Consider the following 22297-nt stretch of genomic DNA (forward strand, 5'->3'; position numbering starts at 1 on the left):
CTGACCCCTGTATAATGACACATTTTGATATGAAAGCTGCTGTGAGTAAATATGAAATGTTACGACCAGTATAGGGACGGGAAATGATATGAATTTAGCGATGCTGATTCGGGGTGGGTATAGCTTTGGAGGTAGAGTAATGATTACTAATCAGAACTGTTTGATGGTTTCATGGTTCGATCTCTGGCTGCTCATGCACATCGTCTCATAATTACCACTTAACGATATAAACCTACAGCTACAGCCTCACACACCAACACAAATCTCTATGCTAATGAGGACACACAAACCATCTTTCTCTCAGTATTTAGATATGAACACAAAGATGAAAACCAGCACAAACAGACCTTACAGCAATTCTACTTTAGAAACATGAGCAGCAGGTAACGGAGGCTGCAGCCTGACTGCTCATCAGTTTGTCACCTGTTGAAGTTAATGGTTTGTCTCCTGGGCTGGAGTCGGCACTCACTCGCCTAACATCACTCTGGCCTCTTGACCAGCTTAACGTTAGCATGCAGGCTGTGCAGGGCTTTCAGGGCTCAAGTTGCACTTTACCACTGCGCTCTTGCCCTTTGTGCAAGTGGAACGGATAACCAGGATTGATGGGCGGAATAACAATTCCAAGGAACTGAACTACTGGGAACCAGTTCTCTAGAAGAACTGGTTCCTTTAGAGAACCCTTGTAGACCCAATTGTTGCAAAAACCTACAGGTTTGCAACAATTTTTTTAAATTTTAACATTATATTTTAATTACACACAACCCAAAATTATATGATACATTTTAGGAAAAGTGTTCAAATAAGACACTATGAAGTTTTGCTTTCGAGTTCTGGGACTCAAAATGAACTCTTTGGCAGTTCTAGTATAAAAAGCTATTCTTCTATCAAATATCACATGTTTGGTCATGTGATGGTGAAGTAGGAGGTAACTTGAAAATATTTTCTAAAAATCAAAAATCAAAGTAGAAACCTTGATGTCTCTGGTGGCCCTCAGGCCATAGCCTTCCTTCCCAAAGTTGGCCACAGTGAAGCATTCACAGGAGGCCCCATTTTCCTTAGCCCAAGACATCAGTTCAGGGAAGTGGTCCTCCCTGCTGCCCTCAAACACAATGGACATGCCTGAACACATACACACAAAACAAATATTATTATTTTTACTTATTTAGTCCAATGGGATGGGTATGGTAAGTCTCAATCATGTGTTAACATAATACTATACACGTACTTACCCTTCTGCTTTTTGCGGATTCTCTCCACCAAGCCTCTTATTTGGATGTACTCCTCCCACTCTTTACCAGCAGACGCTGCTGCACTGCTGCATTCTGGGAAAACACATTGTCAACACTTCAACTATACAGCCACCTTAACCAAGAAACCAGAAGGAACAATAAATATTCAAGCACAGAGCAGAAATCAGCACATGAAGGCTGCTGAACATCTGCAGAAAGTCACTGGTCTAACGTCTGCTGATGCTGCAGGATCAGGGCCACTTTCTGTATCTACCATTTTGCATTCAGCTATCAGGACTTAGAGCAGTCTGCACAGCTGAACAAAACACACAACTGAGCTAGTATTAGCTTACATAAACAGCTTGTCTGTATGCTACTGTATTTATTTTCGACGGCACCTCAAAAGTCCCAACATTGCAGTGTAGAATGCAGCTCTGATGATGCTTACGGACTGTGTCTCCATTTTACTTTATTTTACCATTTCCCACCTGGGCATAATGAGCATTTCATAGTTTTGCCTGTTAAATTTAACACTTTAAATATCATCCGGTGTTCAGCATCAACACATCAGTCTCACTGACCTCTTTTGTAATTTTACTGGTGTGTAAATCAAAAATATTATAATTTATATTGTTAGGTAACTGATTATAGCCTCAGTTATCGGTATATTGGTTGTATTCACAATAGAGCAGTGTACGTGCACACAAACTGTTCTATTTCTGCACTTTGCATGGAGACATACTCTGCAACAGTTCAGCAATCAGGTTCATCATCTCCTTGGGGGAAACCACAGCCATAGCTCCTGAGCCTGACTTCTGAGTCTTCACTCGACTCTTCTTTCCCATGATGCTGGATGGACAACCAGGCTGAGACAGAGAGAGAAAGCACACCATTAACCACTGTTACTCTGCGCCACAGTATCGAGGCCTGTCAGTGAGACATCAACACATTACAAATCAGTTTTCAAGCTAAGCTCGTACCTCAGCAAACCATTACATAGACATTCGTTTTCACAATACAAATTGATTACAATAGAAGAGAGGTTTTACCAATCTGGTTCCATTTCTGCCCTTCACTTCATCCACCACAAAGTGTTTCCCTCTTACTTTCACAAAGGACAGGGGGAGCCATCCTGCAACGGCCAATTCAACATACATGGGACAGCCTGGAGCTACGTGCCTTCCAGTAAACCAACAACTGCGATATGCAAGTAATGGTGGTTATCAACTTGGTAGGTCAGTCTAGGTTTTTCAAATCTAAAGTCAGGTGACAAATGACAAGGAAAAGCCTAAACCTGCAGGGCAAGGACTCTATAGTGCTGTGGGGGGAGTTTAGCTTCCATGGTTTGGGTCTACTTTTCCCAGTGAGAGTCATTGTTAATCAGTCCACAGTTGTTCTGAGTGTCAAACTCCAGTCCTCTGCTCGTTTTTGAGATATCCCTGCCCTACCTGCTGCTGATTGCCTGGATCAGGTGTGATTTGCCAATAAGAAGCTATAAGGACAGGTTAGTTGGAAAACAAGCAGGACAGCAGCCCTCGAGGCCTGGAGTTCTAAGTAATCAGTTTCATTCTATGATGGCATATTTCTTTTCTCCATTCTTAGGACGCGAGGGCTCAGTGACTGGTGTGGTAGGGATTAAAATGATGTCAGTCCCACATTATGCAGTCAACAGAAGCCAAACCAAGTGGAGTATTTCAGACCAGTGTGTTAGAGTGGGTTTTCCACCACCATCATTCAGGGAATGTCTTCAATCCAGACTGTTTTTTATTTTTAAATACTCTTTGTTTAAATCGTTTATTAAAATAGTCTCCGTGTGTCCCAAAATGGCTTGATCTCGCTGTTATCGTGTCATGTTTCTTTTTGTTTAAATCCTGCGGGCTGAGCGGGCTTAATGTGATGCTTTTTATTCACATGCTGCTCCTATTTTTAGTCGCAGTGCAATACTCACATTCATAATGGGTTCACAACTGAGCACTAAATGTGCATTAAATGAAGCATTAAAGCAAAAAAATTAATTAACTATTGTCTTGAGGATTCGTAAATATATCAGTGTATCTATCCACCAATAGAGCATCAGTTAGGATTTAAAGCAATTTTATTTTCTGCTCAAAAACGGAAGAAATTGCACAAAAACAATCTGTAGAGTCGGAGAACGGGAATTTATCAGAAACACAAGTTGACAAAAAAGCAGTGTCTGAACGCGAATACAACAAATCTGTTACCAAAGCTGCTGATAAAGGGCGTGCTGCTGTCACCATGAACAAATGGAGTTGGAAAATACTTTTACAAAAACCTCAAGTGCATTCCAACGAGCGACGTTCCTGGTGACTAGTCTGACACTAAGAAACACTCAGATATCACCGTTAACTTTGAGATTTGTTTAATGTGAAAAACTCTAAACAGAGGCTCCATCTTCAAGAATGAATCACGCTGGACGAACATTTATGACAACCACTTCTTCTTCTTCAATCATAATTAAAACGATAAATCATCCATGCATTTTCTTCCACTCGTCTGAAGTCAGGTTGCGCGGACAGCAGCCTAAGCAGGGAAGCCCAGACCTCCCTGTCATCGGCCACATCTGAAATGAAATTTTCTAAATTTGTAAAATGAATCAAATGTCTAAACTTTATCTTAAATTCTTATTTGTTAAATTTTACTTATAACTGGGAAAATTAACTTTGACTGCTTCACTATTATTTCCATTGTTGCAGGATGGAGCAGTCGAAATCTTCCCAGTGGTACTGAATACGGTATTGTATCAATAGTATCGTGACAACCCTAGTGATTCTATTTATTCTACCTTTTGACTCTAATGAGGATGAAAAAAATATTTATAAACTTAAACTTGTAATAAATATGAAGCTAGTCAGGGCTCGCAAAATTGCTAGCCCGACGTCCCGGGGCTAGCGGTTTTTCCAGTCGGGCTACCAAAATCTATCTCAGCCCTGCCCGTCGGGCTATCATAGGAAGGAAAAATATGTGTCAATGCTTTTGCATTCTTTCGAAAATGTAGCTGAGTAATTATGTCATTGGCATCGATGAGCCTCTGTCAATCTGTGACAAACTGAAATCGCGTTTGAATTTGTGCTTGTTTTTTGCTTTCACTTTGCGATCGCACGAACGGTGTGTAGAGAGCGGCAGCACTGATTGGTGAGTGACGATTAGTTGCGCACCAATTCCTCTGACATCGTCTTATCACTCATTAGCTTACTATTCAAACGTGACAAGTGAAATCTCCCACAGCAAGCTTAAACATGTGAGAGGTTGATTGGGCAGAGAATTGCTGACCGTTATGTGAGTACGTGTGTAAAAGCAGCAGGATTTACGCCGGTATTTTAGTTCTGCTGAGCCAAATAAGACAGGTCAGGGTGAAGAAGGGACAGCCAAAGAAAAGCCGACCACAAAACGGAAAAGTTACGACAAATCAGACTATGAGGCAAAAAGAAAGCTCAGCTTTTTTGGTTTCATGGACAAAAGAATTTATGTGGCTGGAATATGACGAGCTAAATAACATCATGTTCTGCCGGGTGTGTCGTGAGTTTCCCTCGATATCTGAGTCGCCAAGCGCCTTTGTAACTGGGACCAGTAATTTTAAGAAAGACCCCATCAGAACCCATGAGAAATGCAAGAAATGTATTATTGCTCAGTCTGCAGTATCTTTCCCAGAACAAACAGCAATTGCAAAAAACATACTAAAAATAAACCAAGCACAAGAAGAAGTCCTGAAAAATCTTTCCAAAGCGTACTATGTTGCAAAGAGTGAACTACCATTGTCAAAATTTAGCAGTCTTTGCAAACTTCAAAAAGCAAATGGCCTCGATCTTGGTTCCCCTTACCCCTTACCCGTGACTTCAGTGGAAATTTCAGATTCAGGATCTGACACAGACTGATTCATGTTCTACACAGTTCTTACAAGTTCATAGAAATTTCTGTTCAGTTAGAACCAAGTATTTGAGTTGATGATTGTAATTTTTATACAGTTGTTGTGATTTGTATTTTAACAATTTTCTGATTAATTTTTGTTTCCGTTATAATATTATAATTTAATGTATAATATTGTAAAGGAAACAAAACATTAAAAAATTGCTCTCTTTTTTATTCGGGCTACTTAAAATTATTTTGGGCTACCAAAAACTGAAGAGTGCCTGTCCGAAGGGCTACCAGAGATTTTGAAATTTTGCGAGCCCTGCTAGTGATTGAGCCCATAAAATTGTCGAGAAACTGGTTTCCAAGTCTTTCATAACCATCGTTTATATACAGTCTACACTCTTAAACAATAGAGAATGCATTATGGGGTCAAGACTTGACCCAAAAAGTATCGCCTCTCAGCCAAATTTCACTTTTCCAACTGTAAGTCAAACCAAGCCATCAATAATCATCTCGTCAGACACCAACCGTGAAAAATCTCAGTCCTGCAGACACCTTTATGTATACATTATACACATTCTGTGCATCCCTACTTAAACTCTGGTGGTGCAATAGAAAGCACTATACTGAAAAAGAGTGTTTGAAAGAAAACCGATGTTGTGCCAAAGTGATTCACAGTATTTGCATGTTTGTAAATTACCTGTTGGCCTATTATCTATGAAATGTGTCAGACATATTTTTTGTGAATAATATCAAACCATTTTAAGCCAGAAAGAACATTTGTAGCTTCTACCTTATGACAGCAATCTGTTTTAGGCAAAGCAATTTTTATATATCCATTATTTATTAATTTAAAAATGTCACTGAAATTAAAATTGCCATTTTCAACACAGAGATTGTAACAAATATACCATGACAGTTATATAAAGCTATTTTAAGTGCCAAAACAATACTGGATTGACTATAATGTAGAACAATTAAAGAGACGGGTGATTTCTTTATTTCCTGTTGACAGACTATGTATCAATAGAACCAAAGACTTTAGACATAAACACAAAGAAACACCGGAAATCACTTTTTGGCACAACACCGGAACTACACTGAAACCTGTAAAAACGGTTAGTGAACGCAGTTGTTTCAAATGAATTATCTGTTGCTAAATCAAAACTCGGCTTCCTCGCTGAGGACACTTTCTGAGTGAGCTGCAGGAAACACCCACGAATTATTTGGTTTTCAGCTATGAAAAAACGTGAGGCTTGTGTAAGCTAACGGTTGTGACAGCGGTCGAGGCTTGTCGTGAATATTATGCCGTACAGCGACATATCAGACACTTTCCCTGCTAGAAATAGAAAATAAGTTTAGGGGCTTCGTTTAAACGTGATACAAGTAGAGTACTAGCTAAGCGTTAACCCTCCTACCAAATGACTGGCACACACGACTAGCTGGGTCTCGGGTTGTTTCGCCTGTGTCACCAGGCCAGCAGCTAGCTTATAACCATAAATTAATCACGCCAAGACGAACAGAGAGGTAACTGGAGCGGGGCAGCAAAATAGCTCATTCATTTCCCACTAGCTGTTCTCTCTGAAGGCTAGCCAGCAAGTTGCGAGCTGCTTAGCTGGCAACTAATGAAGGGTCAGGTTGGAGTTATAGCGTGGGCTAACTTGCAGTGCTGGCTAATTTTAGCCTTGGCTGTTATAAACACAACCACTTCCGCGCCACACGCGCGTTTATAGAAAAGCTCCACTGAATCAAACCAAACTACATTCGCATTTTGTCTCAGGTACTCATACCTTCTGAAGTGACAGCAGCTGTTCCCTCTGACCCTGCACTGAAACCAACCCTGACTTTGTGGCGCATGCGTTTGAGCAGTCGCGAAGTACGCCTCACGCCCGGTCCACGCCCACAATCACAATGCTGGTTTCTGGCGTTGTAATTGGTTGATGGAGACCATGATCCAGGAAGTTGAACGTTTTATAATGTAAATTTAAGAAGAACCTCTCCTGTCTCGCACTGCAATTGGACGCCTACTTTTAGAAAGATTAAATCGACCATAAATGGTAATGTTGAAACTGTAATGATTGGCTGAAAGTTGTGCCTGTCTAATTGTGCCAAGGTTTTGATAATAGAGTGGATTTGTTAGGGGTAAATGATGAAGTCCATCTACAGTGAGGCATCCTGGAGCAGATTACATACATTTTATTAATACCTGCAATGTCACACTAAAACCATGCAATCAAATCAATGACAATAAGCTAAGGCTAAGGATGTGAATGTCCCTGGTTCAGTCAAACTGAAACATGCAGCATTTCCATTCTTGTCATTTACTATTTGCTGTTTCGATCCTGGCTGCTTTAGTCTCTGTGCCAAATCCTTGGGCGAGGCACTGAACCTTGAGTTGCTCCTGATGTGTTCATCAGAGTGTGACTGTTATGTAGAAAGCACTTAGGCATAGGGAAATAAACTGCTTGTATGAATGGGTGAATGACACATGCTTTGAATTCTCACAAAGAAAAGTGCTGCATATTTACCATACAGAACTAAAGCTTTGTTTAGTATTATATGAAAATGAGGAACAAGCTGCCCCTGGTAACTAAATGATACAGTCTATTTTCTTTTTAAAATAGGAGCAGTTCTAGGTAAGTTTTAGTTCACTAGTTTCATGGAGGACATTATCAGATCACTAGGCACACTCAAAGATTTATTTTTTAAAGCAAGAAAAAAAACACTGGTTATTACCTTCCCAGAGAGGTTTGGTTCTTGGTAGTGTTTGTGTGCATACGTGTCATGTTTTCTGTCTGTAAACATGATATGTTTGAATGAATTCTAATAAAACTTTGTAGGTGTGCAGAGCGGGGTCATGGTTGGCTTATATACACCAAAGTCTTCAAAGTCAGCTTCTGTACTGTTCTGTACAATGGTGAGTATCATCCAGCTCTTTAATTATATTAATGTGTCTAATTGAATTCTTAAAGAGATATCTGGGTAACTGTAAGTATTTATAATATATAATACTATATATTATATATATATAATATATAACCTTGCACTGGCATGTATATATTTATGATATTTCTACAGTCAAAGGTTCTGATGTTTGCTTTGACTGCTCTGTGTGTGACCTCAGTTTGGTGAGTACAACTCAGAAGACTTCTTCATGCAGCTGTGAAGAAACACCTGATATTTGTACAAAACACCTGAAACTGCGTCGAAATGATTTATTTACAAAAACTTACATTAAATGTAATATTATGGCATCTTAATGTTTTTGTTAATCTAGTCAGTCAAGCACTTTAGACTGTTCAGTGAAGCTGTATTTTATCAGTATGAGTAAGATACGTACATGTATGTTCACATAATCAGAATCAGAATCCTTTATTGATCCCTAGGGGAAATTATTTCTCGTTACAGTGCTCCATTATAAACAAACATTAACAGAGACAGACAATACACTAACTAAGAATAGCACAATATATACAGGCATATATATACATAAAAGTCACTTATTAATAAATAGCTGAAAAAGAACATGTGCAAGAAGGGTGTAGCTGTTGCAGTAAACAGTGTGTTAGATGGATAAGTTGTACAGGGAGATGGCCACAGGCAGGAATGATTTCCTGTGTCGTTCAGTGGTGCTTTTCGGTAATCTCAGTCTCTCACTCAACGTGCTCCTGTGACTGACCAGCATGTCATGGAGTGGGTGGGAGGTGTTATCCAACATTGTCTTTATCTTGGACAACATCCGCCTCTCCGACACCACCTTGAGGGAGTCCAGCTCCATCCCCACAACATTACTGGCCTTACGAATCAGTTTATCGAGTCTGTTGGCATCTGCAACCCTCAGCCTGCTCCCCCAGCATGCAACGGCATAGAGGATCGCACTGGCCACAACAGACTCGCAGAAAATCCTGAGCATTTTCTGGCAGATGTTGAAGGACCTCAGCCGCCTCAAAAAATAGAGACGACTCTGGCCCTTTCTGTAAAGTGCTGTGGTGTTTTTAGCCCAGTCCAGTTTATTGTCAATGTGGACTCCAAGGTATTTTATACCTGTATGACATGACTGAAAAAAAAACAAGTTGGCTAGGGCGCACCAAACATTTGTGCCCATGGACCACGAGCATGGAAATCACACATGCTTGTACTGAATATATGGAAACTTGTTGTATTTTTTTCTACTTTCTCATTTTTCTGTTCTTGTGTCATCTGATGTGAAATATGTTTTTGTGTAATTTATGGGTATTTGATTAATTATATGTGGAATAGAAACATGTCCTCTTCAAATGAGATAATCCTGTGATGTCTGTTTTTGTCTTAGGGGACTTTTGTCATCTCTTTCTATCACTCCAGGTTAAATAATGAGGCACATCAGGCTCATGATATTTAAGGACTTCATGGCTCTGCTCTTTCTGACAGATTGAAGCTGCTGGCTCCTGTGCATTTTGTTCTCGAACTTTGTTTGTCTACTTCCCAGCTGCCTGTCAAAAACCTGCTTGACAATTATTCTCTCTTGGTTTTTCGAGCACCGCCAGCCACTCCTGAGTATTCAGCTGACTGCTACTCAGTTTATTTATTGACCTCTCGCTTAGAAATAGGATGAAGAGTTCAGTCATCCGAGAGGATTTCAGAGTAGAGCCAATACTTCTTCATGTTGAAAGGAGCCAGTTGAGGTGGTTCAGGTATCTGATTCGGATGCCTCCTGGGTGAGGTGTAAGAAACTGCAGCTAAACCAGGTCCTGGAAGGTTTAATCTGACCTTGCATTTAGTCCTGGAATAGCCCTAATCTTCCTTTGGGAAATGAGTTCATAGAATCCAGTTCTAGGCCAAGCGTGGATGCATTTCAAACCATGACTGAGAAAGCTGGTTTAATACTTGTCTAGGAAACCATTCATGAATTGAAACCATTGCAACTCCATTTTGTTCGAAGGTCCATCTTTCAGTCTCTAGATGGCAGCATTACTCTTTCAGTTATTAAACATCCATCCGTTCATCCTCTTCCACTCATCCAATTTTAGGGGCACAGGGGGGCTGGAGCGTGTTCCAGCTGTCATAGAGAGAGGCAGGCTGGACAGATCTAACACAGACGGACAGACGACACAGCATCAGTACGTGTGTACAGTGCATATGAATATTATTATTGTAGTCTTTAACTTATATTATACAGCGCCCTGAGGCAACTGTTGTTGTAATTTGGTGCTATAAAAATAAAATACAATTACATAAATAACCAATGTAGTAACTATGTAGTAACAATGTGCTCAGTGCTCCTGAATGTGTATTAGAATTTCACACATGATAATGTTGAACCACCATGAACTCTCCACTTGTCTGATTAATGGCTGATCTCTGAGAATGTTTTTAAACAGCTGTTTAATCATTCAGTAACACTGTGTCTGACTTGGTTTAAAAAAAAAAAAAGACGTGGGTATTTTTAAGTGGACATCATGTCGGCACAGAACGCGTAGCTTTATTGAGATACGTTATTGTGCAGTCCCAGTCATGGCACAGGTAATCCATACTGAGCTGACGTCTTTATTTCGGAGCGCTCTGTCGTGCTCTGTGTCCTCGCTGGCTTCACCTGCCGTTTCCAGTTGTTTTCCCATCATCCCGAGCTCTCTGCCTCTCCCCTCTTCTGTGTGTGCCTGTGTTTTTGTCTTTGTGCAGCATTGGGCCTTGGAGTGGTTCCCGCTCTGGAGCCATTGACACCTGCTGATAGTCACACTCATCTGCCGCTACCACTTCCATAAAATCGGCGTCTGTCCCATATTTACTGTCAGGTTAAACCAAAGAAAAGACACTTGTCTATAGATCAGTAACAGAAGGTCAGACACCAGTCATGTAACAGAAATATAAAGAATACTCTATTATCATCCTCTTTCAATTCAGTTTTATTTCTACAGCGCCAAATCACAACAACAGTTCCCTGAAGGTGCTTTATAAAGTAAGATAAAAGCTCCACAATAATACAGAGAGAACCTCAACAATCCGATGACCCTCGGAGCAAGTACTTGGCGGCAGTTGGAAGGAAAAAACAGTCACTGCAGATGAGGATTTCTCATCTTATCTTTTAAGCACAAACACCATTTATTCAGAAGAAAAGAATGAATGAATTATCTAAAGCAGCTGTATTAATTTTGTGCTTACAGGAACAGTTTCAGTCTACTAGGAGAAAAAAACATTTGTATCTATGCTGTGACTTACTCATATCGTGTGCAGGAAGTGGCAGCAGGAAGAAAATAACCCTTCAGGAACATATTTATGGAAATGTGAGTCTTTCAACACTGACAAAAAACCAAATGTCAATAATAACAATTTTGCTGTATAGAAATAACCTTTTATAAAAAATAAATATTGCCGTTGTCGAACTGCAGCTGCGATACAGTCCTGTGCAAGCCTTCAGACACTCATTTCATATTATTTTTCTTTCAAGGACCTAGACCTGTCCACTCATGGTAATTTGGAGGCTTTTAATCATTAATTTAACAGTTAATTTAACCGTTTATATCCAACATACACCTTTAATGACTTTAAAACACAAGAACTGGGAGAATAAGATTAAATATGTTTTGGATTTTCTTTGATCCACACAGAGTCAAAATTGGACTTGCAGGGTCAAACATATACATACACCTCCACTAATATTTGCTTCCCGTAGCATCAGCAAGCTTTGGGCATAGTTCTGGCTCAGTCTTTGTTTTTGGTTTGTAATTGGTTGATTTCCTGGTATGAACGTCACTTGGGGTATGAATGTCACCTCTCAGGTGGAGTGGGAGCCTAAGTTAGCGCTGGACGTTGAGAGATACTGGCTAGATATAGTCAACACATGGCTCTGGAACCAGGGGTTGAGTCTGGAGTTGAGAAACTAGAAAAATCAAATCACTAAAGTTATTTGAGATGAGTTCTGCCAGTCCACAGCAAACCATTGCAAAAGACAACCTTGGAGGGGCATGCTGACCAGACGTACAATCAAATAAATCTCATTCACATAGAATAAATAACCAGATCAGTCCTGCTGATTTTTCGTTTGTTTTTCAGTTGCCTCTGTTTATTTGGATGTTTGCTGTCTGTCTGTCCTTTCAGACAGATCAATACTTCTTTCATACTCTCTGCCAGTCACTTAGCCAAACAAAGGAACGCATGATATGTGTCAGTTCCTTTCACTATGGGCCAGATTTCTGTCTTTGAAATAAAATGCCTGCTTTGATGGTGAATGGTGAAACAGTGATATCTGATGTGTTGTTGCAGTGCGTTAAGGGAGGTTACCAGTACATCTGCCACCTTAAGGTTGATTTCTGCAATCCTTGGGACTTTTATAAGCTTACAGTAAAACCATAGCACCAAACTAGAGAACAGAGAAAAAGTCTGCTTTGTGCTGGTGTGTATTGTACAATCATATTTTGACAAATGACTGACATGACAAACTCTTTTCTACTTGGCTGTTATGTTACTGATCAAGCTTTGTTTCTCTCTTTGAAGACTCCTTCAGTCACTCGGATGAGTGACGAAACGTTTCTCCCACTGAAAACATCCACATGAACAGAATCAGCTCTTTGAGACTGACTTACCTGGATGATTGAGCATGCATCAAGACATAAAATGAGCCTTTATTGTTGGCCCAAAACTCCAGGGTTCAGGACACATTACACAGAAAACTGAAAATGATTATTCTGCAGAAGAATGTCCACCACCAGTGTTACAAGATTAACATTACTGTGGAAGATGTTTAGGGCTCAGCTCAAACATTTCATATTGTTTGATCAACATTATATTCTATAAAAGCATGAACCATAATGCTATTAATAACAGCAGTTAATGAGCTCAGAAAATAAGCCTCCATGTCCATCAGGAGGTTGAACTTTCCACATTTGGTCAACCAGATGTTTTTTCTGGAATGCTAATCTGCAAAATGCTAGCTGAGCGTCCAGCTCTTACAATGACCCATTTTATTAATCTGGGTTTTACATCTCCTCTCCATCATCAAGGCTCTCTTTGTTAACATACTAAAGGAGTCATTCAAATGTTTTTTTTACACTGAAATTATGTCAAAAATCAGACACGTCTCTGATTTCTGTCTTTGTCTTTCTTCCTGACTTCTTTCTTTCTGTATTTTTGTATGTCTAATTAGTTCTTTTGTCCTTCTGTTTATCATTTCTTTTTTCAATCTTTCTTTATGTCTTTCTTTTCTCCCCCTTTGCCTGTCCTTTAAAGCCAATCAGAACTGTTATCAGAAGGTTAAAAAAATGCCCAGTAGTTTTATTTTCCCATGTGGACCATTATGACTTTTGTGATAATGGTCCACGTGACAGTTAGATTTATTAGATTTTTTTAGATTCAGGGAGCACCAAAATAAAAGAGATAGAAGAAGAAATTGCTGAGAAGCTTGGTCAGAAAGCAGCCAAAGTCCAGGAAAAAGAGGCTAAGGAGAGGAAGATAATTAGAGCAAATTGTCCAAACTCAAAGTCAAGCAGGGATGGATACACAAGACAATCAGGAGAATAACACAAGTGTCGAGGAACAGAGTTCACAGAAGTCTCAGGAAAGGAAGAAGACTACAAATGAAACAAGGGATACAGAAGGCAGTCAAATGTTGACGGAAGATTCCTTTAAAGTTTCTGTCAAAAAGAACAAAAATCAGAGAGTGTAGTTGGCTCTCAAATTGAAAATGAAGCCACAGATAAAACAGAGATGGAAAGTTCAGGAAAGAAAAGGGCAGAATCTGACAGTGATATGGAAGAAGAGGATGAAGGACTGAAGATAGTCTGACCAGTTCAACCTGTAAATTTTCTGTTAAACATCTTCTGAAGGTCACAAAGAAGAAGAAAAATGTGAAAATAGAGGATTATTTTCCACACAATAAACTGTTTCTGTTTGTATGTGAGACTCTAGCTGAGCAATAAAGGAAAGGGACATTGTACTGACAAAGAAGTCTGCAGAATGAGAAAAATAGTTGCAAAGCTTAAGCAGGAGTTTAATAGTGATGAAGAGTATGAAGGTTTCTAAGGTTTTGTGTTTCCTGTTGTTATTTATCCTTGCATCTCTGGGCAACTTCAGAGTTTCTACTTTAAACCTGAATGGAGACAGAGATGTGAGGAAAAAGCATATAACATATACATGTGGTAATGGACCAAGAAACGCATGAGACTGGAGGAGAGAATGGGCGGGAGACGTGATTTTGAATATTTAAGCAGAGCTAGTGGTGGACTGGCGCTCCTTTTTACAAAAAGCTTTCTACCAGAGCCCTGTGAATTTGACTGTGAATTTCAGGAGGTGATAAAGGGCAGATTAATGGTGGTGAAGGCAAAGTATGAGTCTTTTGGTGAATGTGTATGCTCCCAATACTCCAAATTGGGGTTTTTTGGCTAGAGATTTTAACTGTACAGAAAATAATTAGTTGGACAAGAATCATTTAGAACGTCATGTGCCCTCACAAACATTTCTAAAGAAACAGTCTTTAGTTGATGTATTGAAGGAAAAAACATAATCAGGAAAGACAATATAAATGGACCAGGGATTGAGATCATTTTTTTTCTGCAGCTAGATTAGACAGAATATATATTGTTTCAGTCAAAATTTCTGAATTTTTAAAGAGTGTAACATACATCCTGTTTTTTCCCCCGATCATGCTCTTGTTTCTTGTAATGCTGTTATTGCTAATCTTAAACACAAGTCTACTTACTGGAGTTTTAACACTGCTTTGTTATTAGATACAAATTTTAAGACAGATTGTAAAGCGTGTATAAATCTCGGAAAGATGATTTCATGTCTTTAAGGCAGTGGTGGGATTGTGGCAAAACTGAAATCAAAGAATTTTGTCAGCAGTACAGTGTCATTGTCTCATCGGACTTAGCCAAATCTATGAGAGATCTGGAGAAAGAAATAGGCTCCCTACTGGCTAACGCTGCCCTGCTGGCCCACCTGTCCCCGTCAGCACAGATCGTGTTGACCACTGATGCCTCGGACGTTGCGGTGGGCGCCGTGCTAGAACAGCGGGTCTCTGGTGTCTGGCAACCGCTTGCCTTTTTCAGCCATACACTACGTGATAACAAACGTAAATGTGCAATGTCCAAAGTTTCTGATCCTTGGAGTGCACGCCAGCAGTGCCATTTGGCAGCTATTTCCGAGTTCATGACTGACATCCAGTCAGCCACGTGACTCCTCTTTCTCCTCTGTATGTCAGCATAGATCATTCTGCTATGGCTGCTGACCAACGTGGTGAATCGGACATCCTTGCACTTAAGTCTGCACCGATGGGCCTCATGCTGGAGGACAGACCGGTGTAGGATGGTGGTCCTCCCCTGGTCTGTGACGTTTCCACCGACCAGCCACTCCCCATGGTTTCCGTTTCATGGCATCGTTGCGTTTTTTACTCTGTGCATGCATTATCGGATCCAAGTGTCCGGACCTCTGTAAAAATGGTCAGCTCCAATTTTGTTTGACCGGGTCTTTGCAAATCTGTTAGGAAATGGGCTGCGGCATGCGTTCCATGCGAGCGTGCAAAGGTCCATGAGCACACTAAGGCACCTCTTCAGCCGTTTCTCATCCCTGGCAAACGTTTTGATCACGTGCACGTTGATCTGGTTGGCCCTCTACCACAGTCACAAGGTTTCACACACCTTTTGACTGTGGTTGATCGCACCACCCAGTGGCCAGAGGTGGTCCCCCTGGCATCCACGACTGCGGCGGTGGTGGCCAGGGCATTTTTGTTGATTAGGTTTCACATTTCAGTCTCCCTGCTGATATCACGTCCGACAGGGGCCCCAGTTTGTTTTGAAGCCTTGGTCTGCCATCGCTGACAGCCTGGGGTCAAGATCCACTGTATCACTGCATACCACCCACAGGCTAACGGGATGTGCGAGAGTTTCACAGATCGCTTAAGGCTGCACACCATGCTTCTTCAACTGATGGCGGCTGGGTTAACCGCTTCCCATGGGTTTTGCTGGGAGGGTCTTGGTGCCTTTCCAGCCAAACTGGTCTTCGGTCAGCCTCTATGTGTGGTGGACCACCGGGAGACAACACTCACTCCCAGTGGGAAGGTAACTAGGAGGGATAACGTTTTTGGATTCTAGGAGATGTTATGCCGCCTTGTGAAGTCAGTTGAGTGAAGCTGAGACTAAAGTTGGAGTAAAATATTGTAGCGTCCCTTCGACAGAAGACAGATACGATCGGTATTCTGTTTACCGGCTGTTTATTAAGAACAGTAACACAGGCTACTGTGGCCCGTAGCCAACGCCAAAACAACACGGAAACATTTTCTCTAGAATCAAAACAAACCCCCATTCTCTCTGTCTTCCCCAACTCAACGCCCCTTTTTCCCAGAAACACCAACAACTCACTCTCTAACTCCCACCCCCCAAACACTGTCAGCCAACCACCAGCATGCTCTCCTCCACAGTCTCTGTCATAGGTAGCTGATATGATTGACTGGCTTAACGGCCTCTGGACTATTACACATTCAAGGACACTAAGTAAATAACATTGTCGCTGGTGTAGAGTAACTACACTGTTAGAAAAAGCGTCTTGAAAAAACGGCGATATTCCGGCAGCTGGGGCGCCAAAATACGACCGTATAATTACAGAAAATAACTCCCGCATAAAAATACGGTTATTTCCAGTAATGAAAATACAATTAGTTGCGCTAATTTGACATGGGATCTCGCCTGTTTCAAGTGCCGCTAAACATTAAATTAGGAACATGTTAATGTCATTAAACAGTGAAATCATCTATAAATAGGAAAAGAAAACATCCCCAAAAAACAGTAATATTCCGGCAGCTGGGGCGCCAAAATACGACCGTAAAATAACAGAAAATAACTGTCCCATAAAAATACGGTCATTTTCAGTAGTGAAAATAGAGTGTGTTGCGGTAATGTTACATGGGATTCTGCCTTTTCCAAGTGCTTTTAGACATCAAATTAGGAACATTGTAACGTGATCAAACAATGAAATTACCTATAAACAAAGTCAATGAATGTGGCAATATGAATCATAATACGTAAATGTCCAGAAATATACAGTTAACAGTTGGTTTAACTAATAATGGACTGCATGCTCTGGGACAGACTGACAGAGGAGAGGCTGCCGTATCGCACCATCGGCCGCTCTGGCCATCGCCAGTAGGTGAAGTGTCTTGACCACGGACACAATGACCGAGAGTGTTCGAGCCGCCAACCTTCTGATCGCAAGGCGAACTGCTAACTCATGAGCCACGATCGCCCTAACTAGCAATGATAATAATACTTATGTGATGTAACACAAGCTTATAGGGCTCATGTTATATACTTTACCGTAGCATTACATTTGAATCCAACAGTTCAGTCTTTCAAATAACGGACAGATATTTGTGGAATCATGATACATTTGTGAATGTATTTTAACAATCTAAATATGCATATGTACAGATAGATACATTTAGTAATCACGACAATTATGTTTCATTACATTACAGTGATTTGACGTTAATTTACATTTGAAATGTGAAGTCAAAGTCTATTTACGTAACTTTAATGATATTCTAGAAGAACAGAACAAAACTGTAAAATGCACGATTCTTTCCTACGGTCGCAGCCATACCCGCGACCTTGTTGTTGTTAGTTCACATTTATTGGCCGATGCTTAGCGTCATGTTATTACGTGTCCCAACATCCAATGGCATATCACATTGTTTTCATGGCCACACCCTCACCCCAGGTGCAGAGGCCTATTTCTGTTCAGGAATGTTGTGAATACTTTGAGATTTATATTAATTGCAATTCCCACCTCTACATTTATTTAAAAAAATATATAATTAGCACAGTGTAGCCGTGAACTGATTTACATTGTGGCATGTAAAAGAATCTTAACTAATTAGCTCAAAGAGATTGAGCTTGTTATTCCACCCCAAGCTGGTAGGGGGAGCTCTTTATTTACACACTTTCCAGTGTTTCCATGTGCCTCAACCTTCAACAACAGCAGAACAGAAGTCACTCATGGTACATGAGTGACATCCCGCTACAAAACAACAACTGTCAGTGACTCTGCACCACGGCGTAAACACAACATTCAAGATAACAGTTAAAAGTAACTAACCATAAACAATAAAACAAGAACATCTAAACAGCAGCACATGTCCCAAGGCATGATGGGAGAGAACTAGCTGTTTCTGGATGTATTTTTAAGATCTAAATATGCATATGTACGAAAAAAATATATTTAAGAAACAAGTAAATTGTGTTTTACTATATTTACAGTGATGTTATGTTGTTTTACCTTTGACATGTAAGATCACAGTCTGCTTATGTAAATTGAATGATATCCTAGGAAGACAGTACAAAACTGTAAAAAATTACAGTAATATACTTTGACATTACTATTTTTTGGAACAGTGTATGCAATAAGTGAGTTGCAGTTCTGAACACAATAACACAGCAATCAAACTAATCTGTAAACCAGTTACAATATGACGAGCTCTCGGGTCGTTCTTACATACCTCCACAGTGTCTGAAAATTAAAAAAATTCTAAAAACAAGCCTTGTTAGCTGACCTGCTGGGCTTTAGAGTACGAGGACCCTGGTTTGGTGCAGATTTCAAAATCTTTAATTGATGGACGCTCCTACAAAGTTTTTCTTTTCTCTAGAAAAAAAGAAAGGACAGAGCAAGTTAATACTAGGGCTCGGCAATATGAGGAACATCTAATATCACTATATTTTTTGGCTATATCACGATACAATATATATATATATATATATTGCGATATGTCTTTGCCACAGGTACCCTGGGCAAAGCTGCAGTTTAGGCCTCAGCGAACTGAACCAGCCGTAAAGGAAGACCACAAATATGCTTCACATTCAATAAATAATAACGCTGACTTGATATTTTCGAGTATCGACTGAATTTTCGATGTATTGCAAGATACTGAAGCCCAAGTTGCCCTCCAGGGTATTCATTGGTGAATGAATGAATGTGATGTTAGACAAAAAGGACTTAGGTGAGGAAAAAGAGCTTGCATTATTTGGTGTGAACTGGTAAATAAGGCATTTTGTATAAAGCAGTTTTTGCTCTAATAAAGTAGAAAAGCACTTTAATAAGAACCAGTCCATTTACCATTAAAGAACGGGAAACTGGGAAAAAAAAATCTTTTGCCTTTTTAAAAGTTATTTTTCATTTTTTTATTTTCATGATTTCTTCTTATTTTTAACATCCTTTCTTAGTTCTGGGGAGAATACACTGTATTGTACACCTGCACAATGACAAATAAAGGCATTCTTATCTATTCTAACTCTCATCATTTATCACATGTTCACCACTGTCTGACAGGAAAGTCTTTGCCCACCCTAAATAGATGTGGTGGTGAGGTAAAGGTTCATACAGGCAGACCTGGAAATGTAAAGACAGAATTACTCCAAAACTCAGTAGATTACATTCTGGTCTCATATATGATAACTTTCAATTTGAATCAACCGCAATCTACTGGATTTTACAGTATCTACTAAATCACCAGTGACATGTTTAGGGTGATGGGCAACCTTTATACTTAACCTTTTATGTTTCATTTTTATCTATTTACATATCCATCTGGAAACGTTGTAGCAGTATATGTAAATCAACAGGCCGAATCATATGCAAGTACGATTTCAAAAAATATTAGATAGATTTCTTTTTGCTTGTTTTTTTTCCAGGAGGTGTTGAAGCAGATTTTCAGTGTCACTCCTCTTCTCTATTTGTCTTTCTGTCTCTGTCTGTTAACTCTCTTTCCAGCTTCTCTTTCCTTTTACAATCCGTCCTGATTGTAATAACTTAAAATCTAAAAAAAATCGAATAAACTAAGACAATCAAGTGGACCGGTACAGAAAACGCTGTAATGGTCCACTTGGAAAAATAAATCTGTTGGTAATTTTTCTTGGCCTTCAGATAATAGTTATGATTGCTAAAGTGCTGGGCAGGACAGCCAAAACAAACAAGGAAAGAAAAGATTTGAGATTTGAAAGGTAACTCATAGTTCTTAAAATGAAGCTTGTTTAGCATTTGACTAAAAGACAACAAAACCCAAACTCTACCTCTAAGTGTTTCACCAGTGAGTGGATGCAAAGGGGTTAAATGACATTGATAAGAATGATTGACAAGGTCACAAAATAGCCAAACAACCAAACATGTGAATGAACTCCAACTCAGTCTTTCGTAACATTATATAAGATTACGCCACTTGCCCAGACTTACACATTGTTACATATTTGCCCAGTTGAGGTTTGAAATCCTGTTTCTGGTAATAGAGTTCAGCACACTGTGCCACATCTATTGATCTCTTCTCCTCCATGCATGCATTCCTTTATATGTGCCCGAGACCTCATAGCTTCCATCTGGGCAGTGGAAAAAAGAGAAGCATACATAACACACTGATTCATTATGAAATAAAATAACCAGGAAAAAATATTTTTCTAAATATACACTGGATTGTTAGTATATGCTGTTTGTAATTAACCTTTTTAACTAACCTTATTCCACAAGAGATTAAATGTAAAAAAAAATGGTTGAACTGGTTGAACTTTACCTTAATTTTACTTCAGTGGAGCCCACCAATAAAGCCTGTAAATATACCACTGGGTTCACATAACACATGTTGCTCAAGGATAACTTTATTCAACATTGCATAACCACGCTGTCTAAACAAATCCTGCATATTTCTCCTCCCAATAGCAAAGACCAGTCAGTTGTACCTGACTCGGGAAGGTAGAGGTGCCACTAAATAGCAATGACCTCTTTCTTTGGAAGTTTTAATCCGACAGCTTTGGTCTTCATGTAGACTTCATGGTCCTCATTTAATAATGATTGCTACGTCAGCCTTTTAAACAACTTTTTTTGGGGGGTGGGGTGGGGGGTGGGTGGGTAGAAGTCAACCTAGCCCTACACATGATGTTGAGGGGTTAAACAAACGGAGTGAGATGTTGTGGTTGGTTGATCTTGTCTGGCTTTAAATATATTTTTGGAAGACAGTCAAACGTTAACTAATAACAGCTGAGTAAACTTTGTTTTTTATAGATTCTGTCCATGCAACATTGCCTTTATATTTCTTGGTATTAAGACTAACACTAAAGCCCATTGCTTAATATGATGATGAGTGTGTTTTTCACATTATTATCGTACCTGGTGGTATATTATAAAAAAAACATTGTTACATGCAACGGTAGACATTTTGGTGAGTACTTGATAGACCAGCGCAGTCAGTCAATGTCTGTTTTTACACTAATAGTGGCCTATGACCTGTTTACTGAGTAAACATCTGGCTTTGATATGGAGGTTTGTGCTGTAGAACATTCTAGTTAATGCATTCATGGAATACTGGGAACTTGAGCCATACAAGGGATGGGAAGTTGACACAACAATTTTCATCTTGATTTGTTCACATTTTGATGGTCACACAGGATGTAATGATTGAAATCTGTGACTTTCAAATCTGATGGTTGATAAACATGCTTATACCAAGTACTGATCCAATATCAGTATGAAATTAACAAGCTGTGTTCCTCACTGGAAGTAAAAGACTGGAAGTCTTTTTTAAGCCGCATCAGGTTCAAATTACACATGAAATGCAAGCATTTACTATTTAAAAAACAAACACAAAATGGGGCCATACACAAAATGAATCATTAAAGTGGCCAATAAGTATTACACCAAAGATAACTAGAGTGAGTGTAAGGGAGCAAGAGATGGAGAAGCATCTGAGCTTTTGAATTGTATAACGTCATGATGTGGATTTGAAGTGTGTGTATTAATGTGCTTATAGAATAAATGTTAAACACACAGCTGCTCAGCTAAGTTACACATTACAGACTACAAATTTAAGCTGACGCCAGAACTGTGAGTCTGAATCTAGCAGTGGGTGATATCATGTGTCCAACAAGTAAGTGCCGATAGCAGAACAGTGCATTGACTAGTAAGGTTAATTTGTTCCTGAGATATACAACAATGTATTTTGGAGGTCCGTGTCATACTGTGCTTTTAAAAGGTAAACAGACTGGTTCTTATATAGCACCTTTCTACTCTGAGCACTCAAAGCACTTTACACAAATTGCTTCATTAACACAAATGAAAATGTATGTTTTATTGTAAAATGTACCTATTTAGATTGTAAGCCCAACACGGGACAATTGTTGAAAATTAGCAGTAGCTATAAACCTATGTGCGTTTCATCACTTTCATGTCTTGCACTTGAACTATGTTAAACTGCACTG

The 22297-nt window shown here is 39.6% G+C and overlaps 1 protein-coding gene and 2 long non-coding RNA genes across 5 annotated transcripts in view; 1 reads left to right on the plus strand and 2 right to left on the minus strand.

Annotated features, from left to right (window-relative positions):
- The window catches only part of setd3 (SET domain containing 3, actin histidine methyltransferase), a 27708-nt gene extending 20678 nt beyond the window's left edge, over nt 1-7030 (minus strand). Inside the window, exons 1-4 of the mRNA XM_019349013.2 lie at nt 6890-7030; nt 1972-2095; nt 1230-1322; nt 971-1119 (exon numbers count right to left, since the gene is read on the minus strand). Of these exons, the coding sequence (XP_019204558.1) occupies nt 971-1119; nt 1230-1322; nt 1972-2074 (345 nt within the window). The 5' untranslated portion in view covers nt 2075-2095; nt 6890-7030. The remainder of the gene's footprint in view (nt 1-970; nt 1120-1229; nt 1323-1971; nt 2096-6889) is intronic.
- LOC106096604 (uncharacterized) lies at nt 5325-17779 on the plus strand. Of its 2 annotated transcripts, none has more exons than XR_001222984.3 (3): nt 5325-6217; nt 7940-8016; nt 10109-17779. It is a non-coding gene; the product is annotated as an uncharacterized LOC106096604 (long non-coding RNA). The 2 variants fall into 2 exon arrangements; XR_003215231.1 differs by lacking the exon at nt 5325-6217 and adding an exon at nt 7038-7156.
- LOC112843105 (uncharacterized) lies at nt 9065-20906 on the minus strand. 2 transcript variants are annotated; one of them, XR_003215233.1, is made up of 4 exons: nt 20617-20906; nt 20286-20425; nt 18613-18701; nt 9065-10167 (listed from the first exon to the last, which is right to left on the minus strand). It is a non-coding gene; the product is annotated as an uncharacterized LOC112843105 (long non-coding RNA). The 2 variants fall into 2 exon arrangements; XR_003215232.1 differs by having other exon boundaries at nt 9065-10863.
- Nucleotides 20907-22297: the final 1391 nt, after the last annotated feature.

Source organism: Oreochromis niloticus, linkage group LG19 (assembly GCF_001858045.2).
Source record: "Oreochromis niloticus isolate F11D_XX linkage group LG19, O_niloticus_UMD_NMBU, whole genome shotgun sequence".
Taxonomy (NCBI): domain Eukaryota; kingdom Metazoa; phylum Chordata; class Actinopteri; order Cichliformes; family Cichlidae; genus Oreochromis; species Oreochromis niloticus.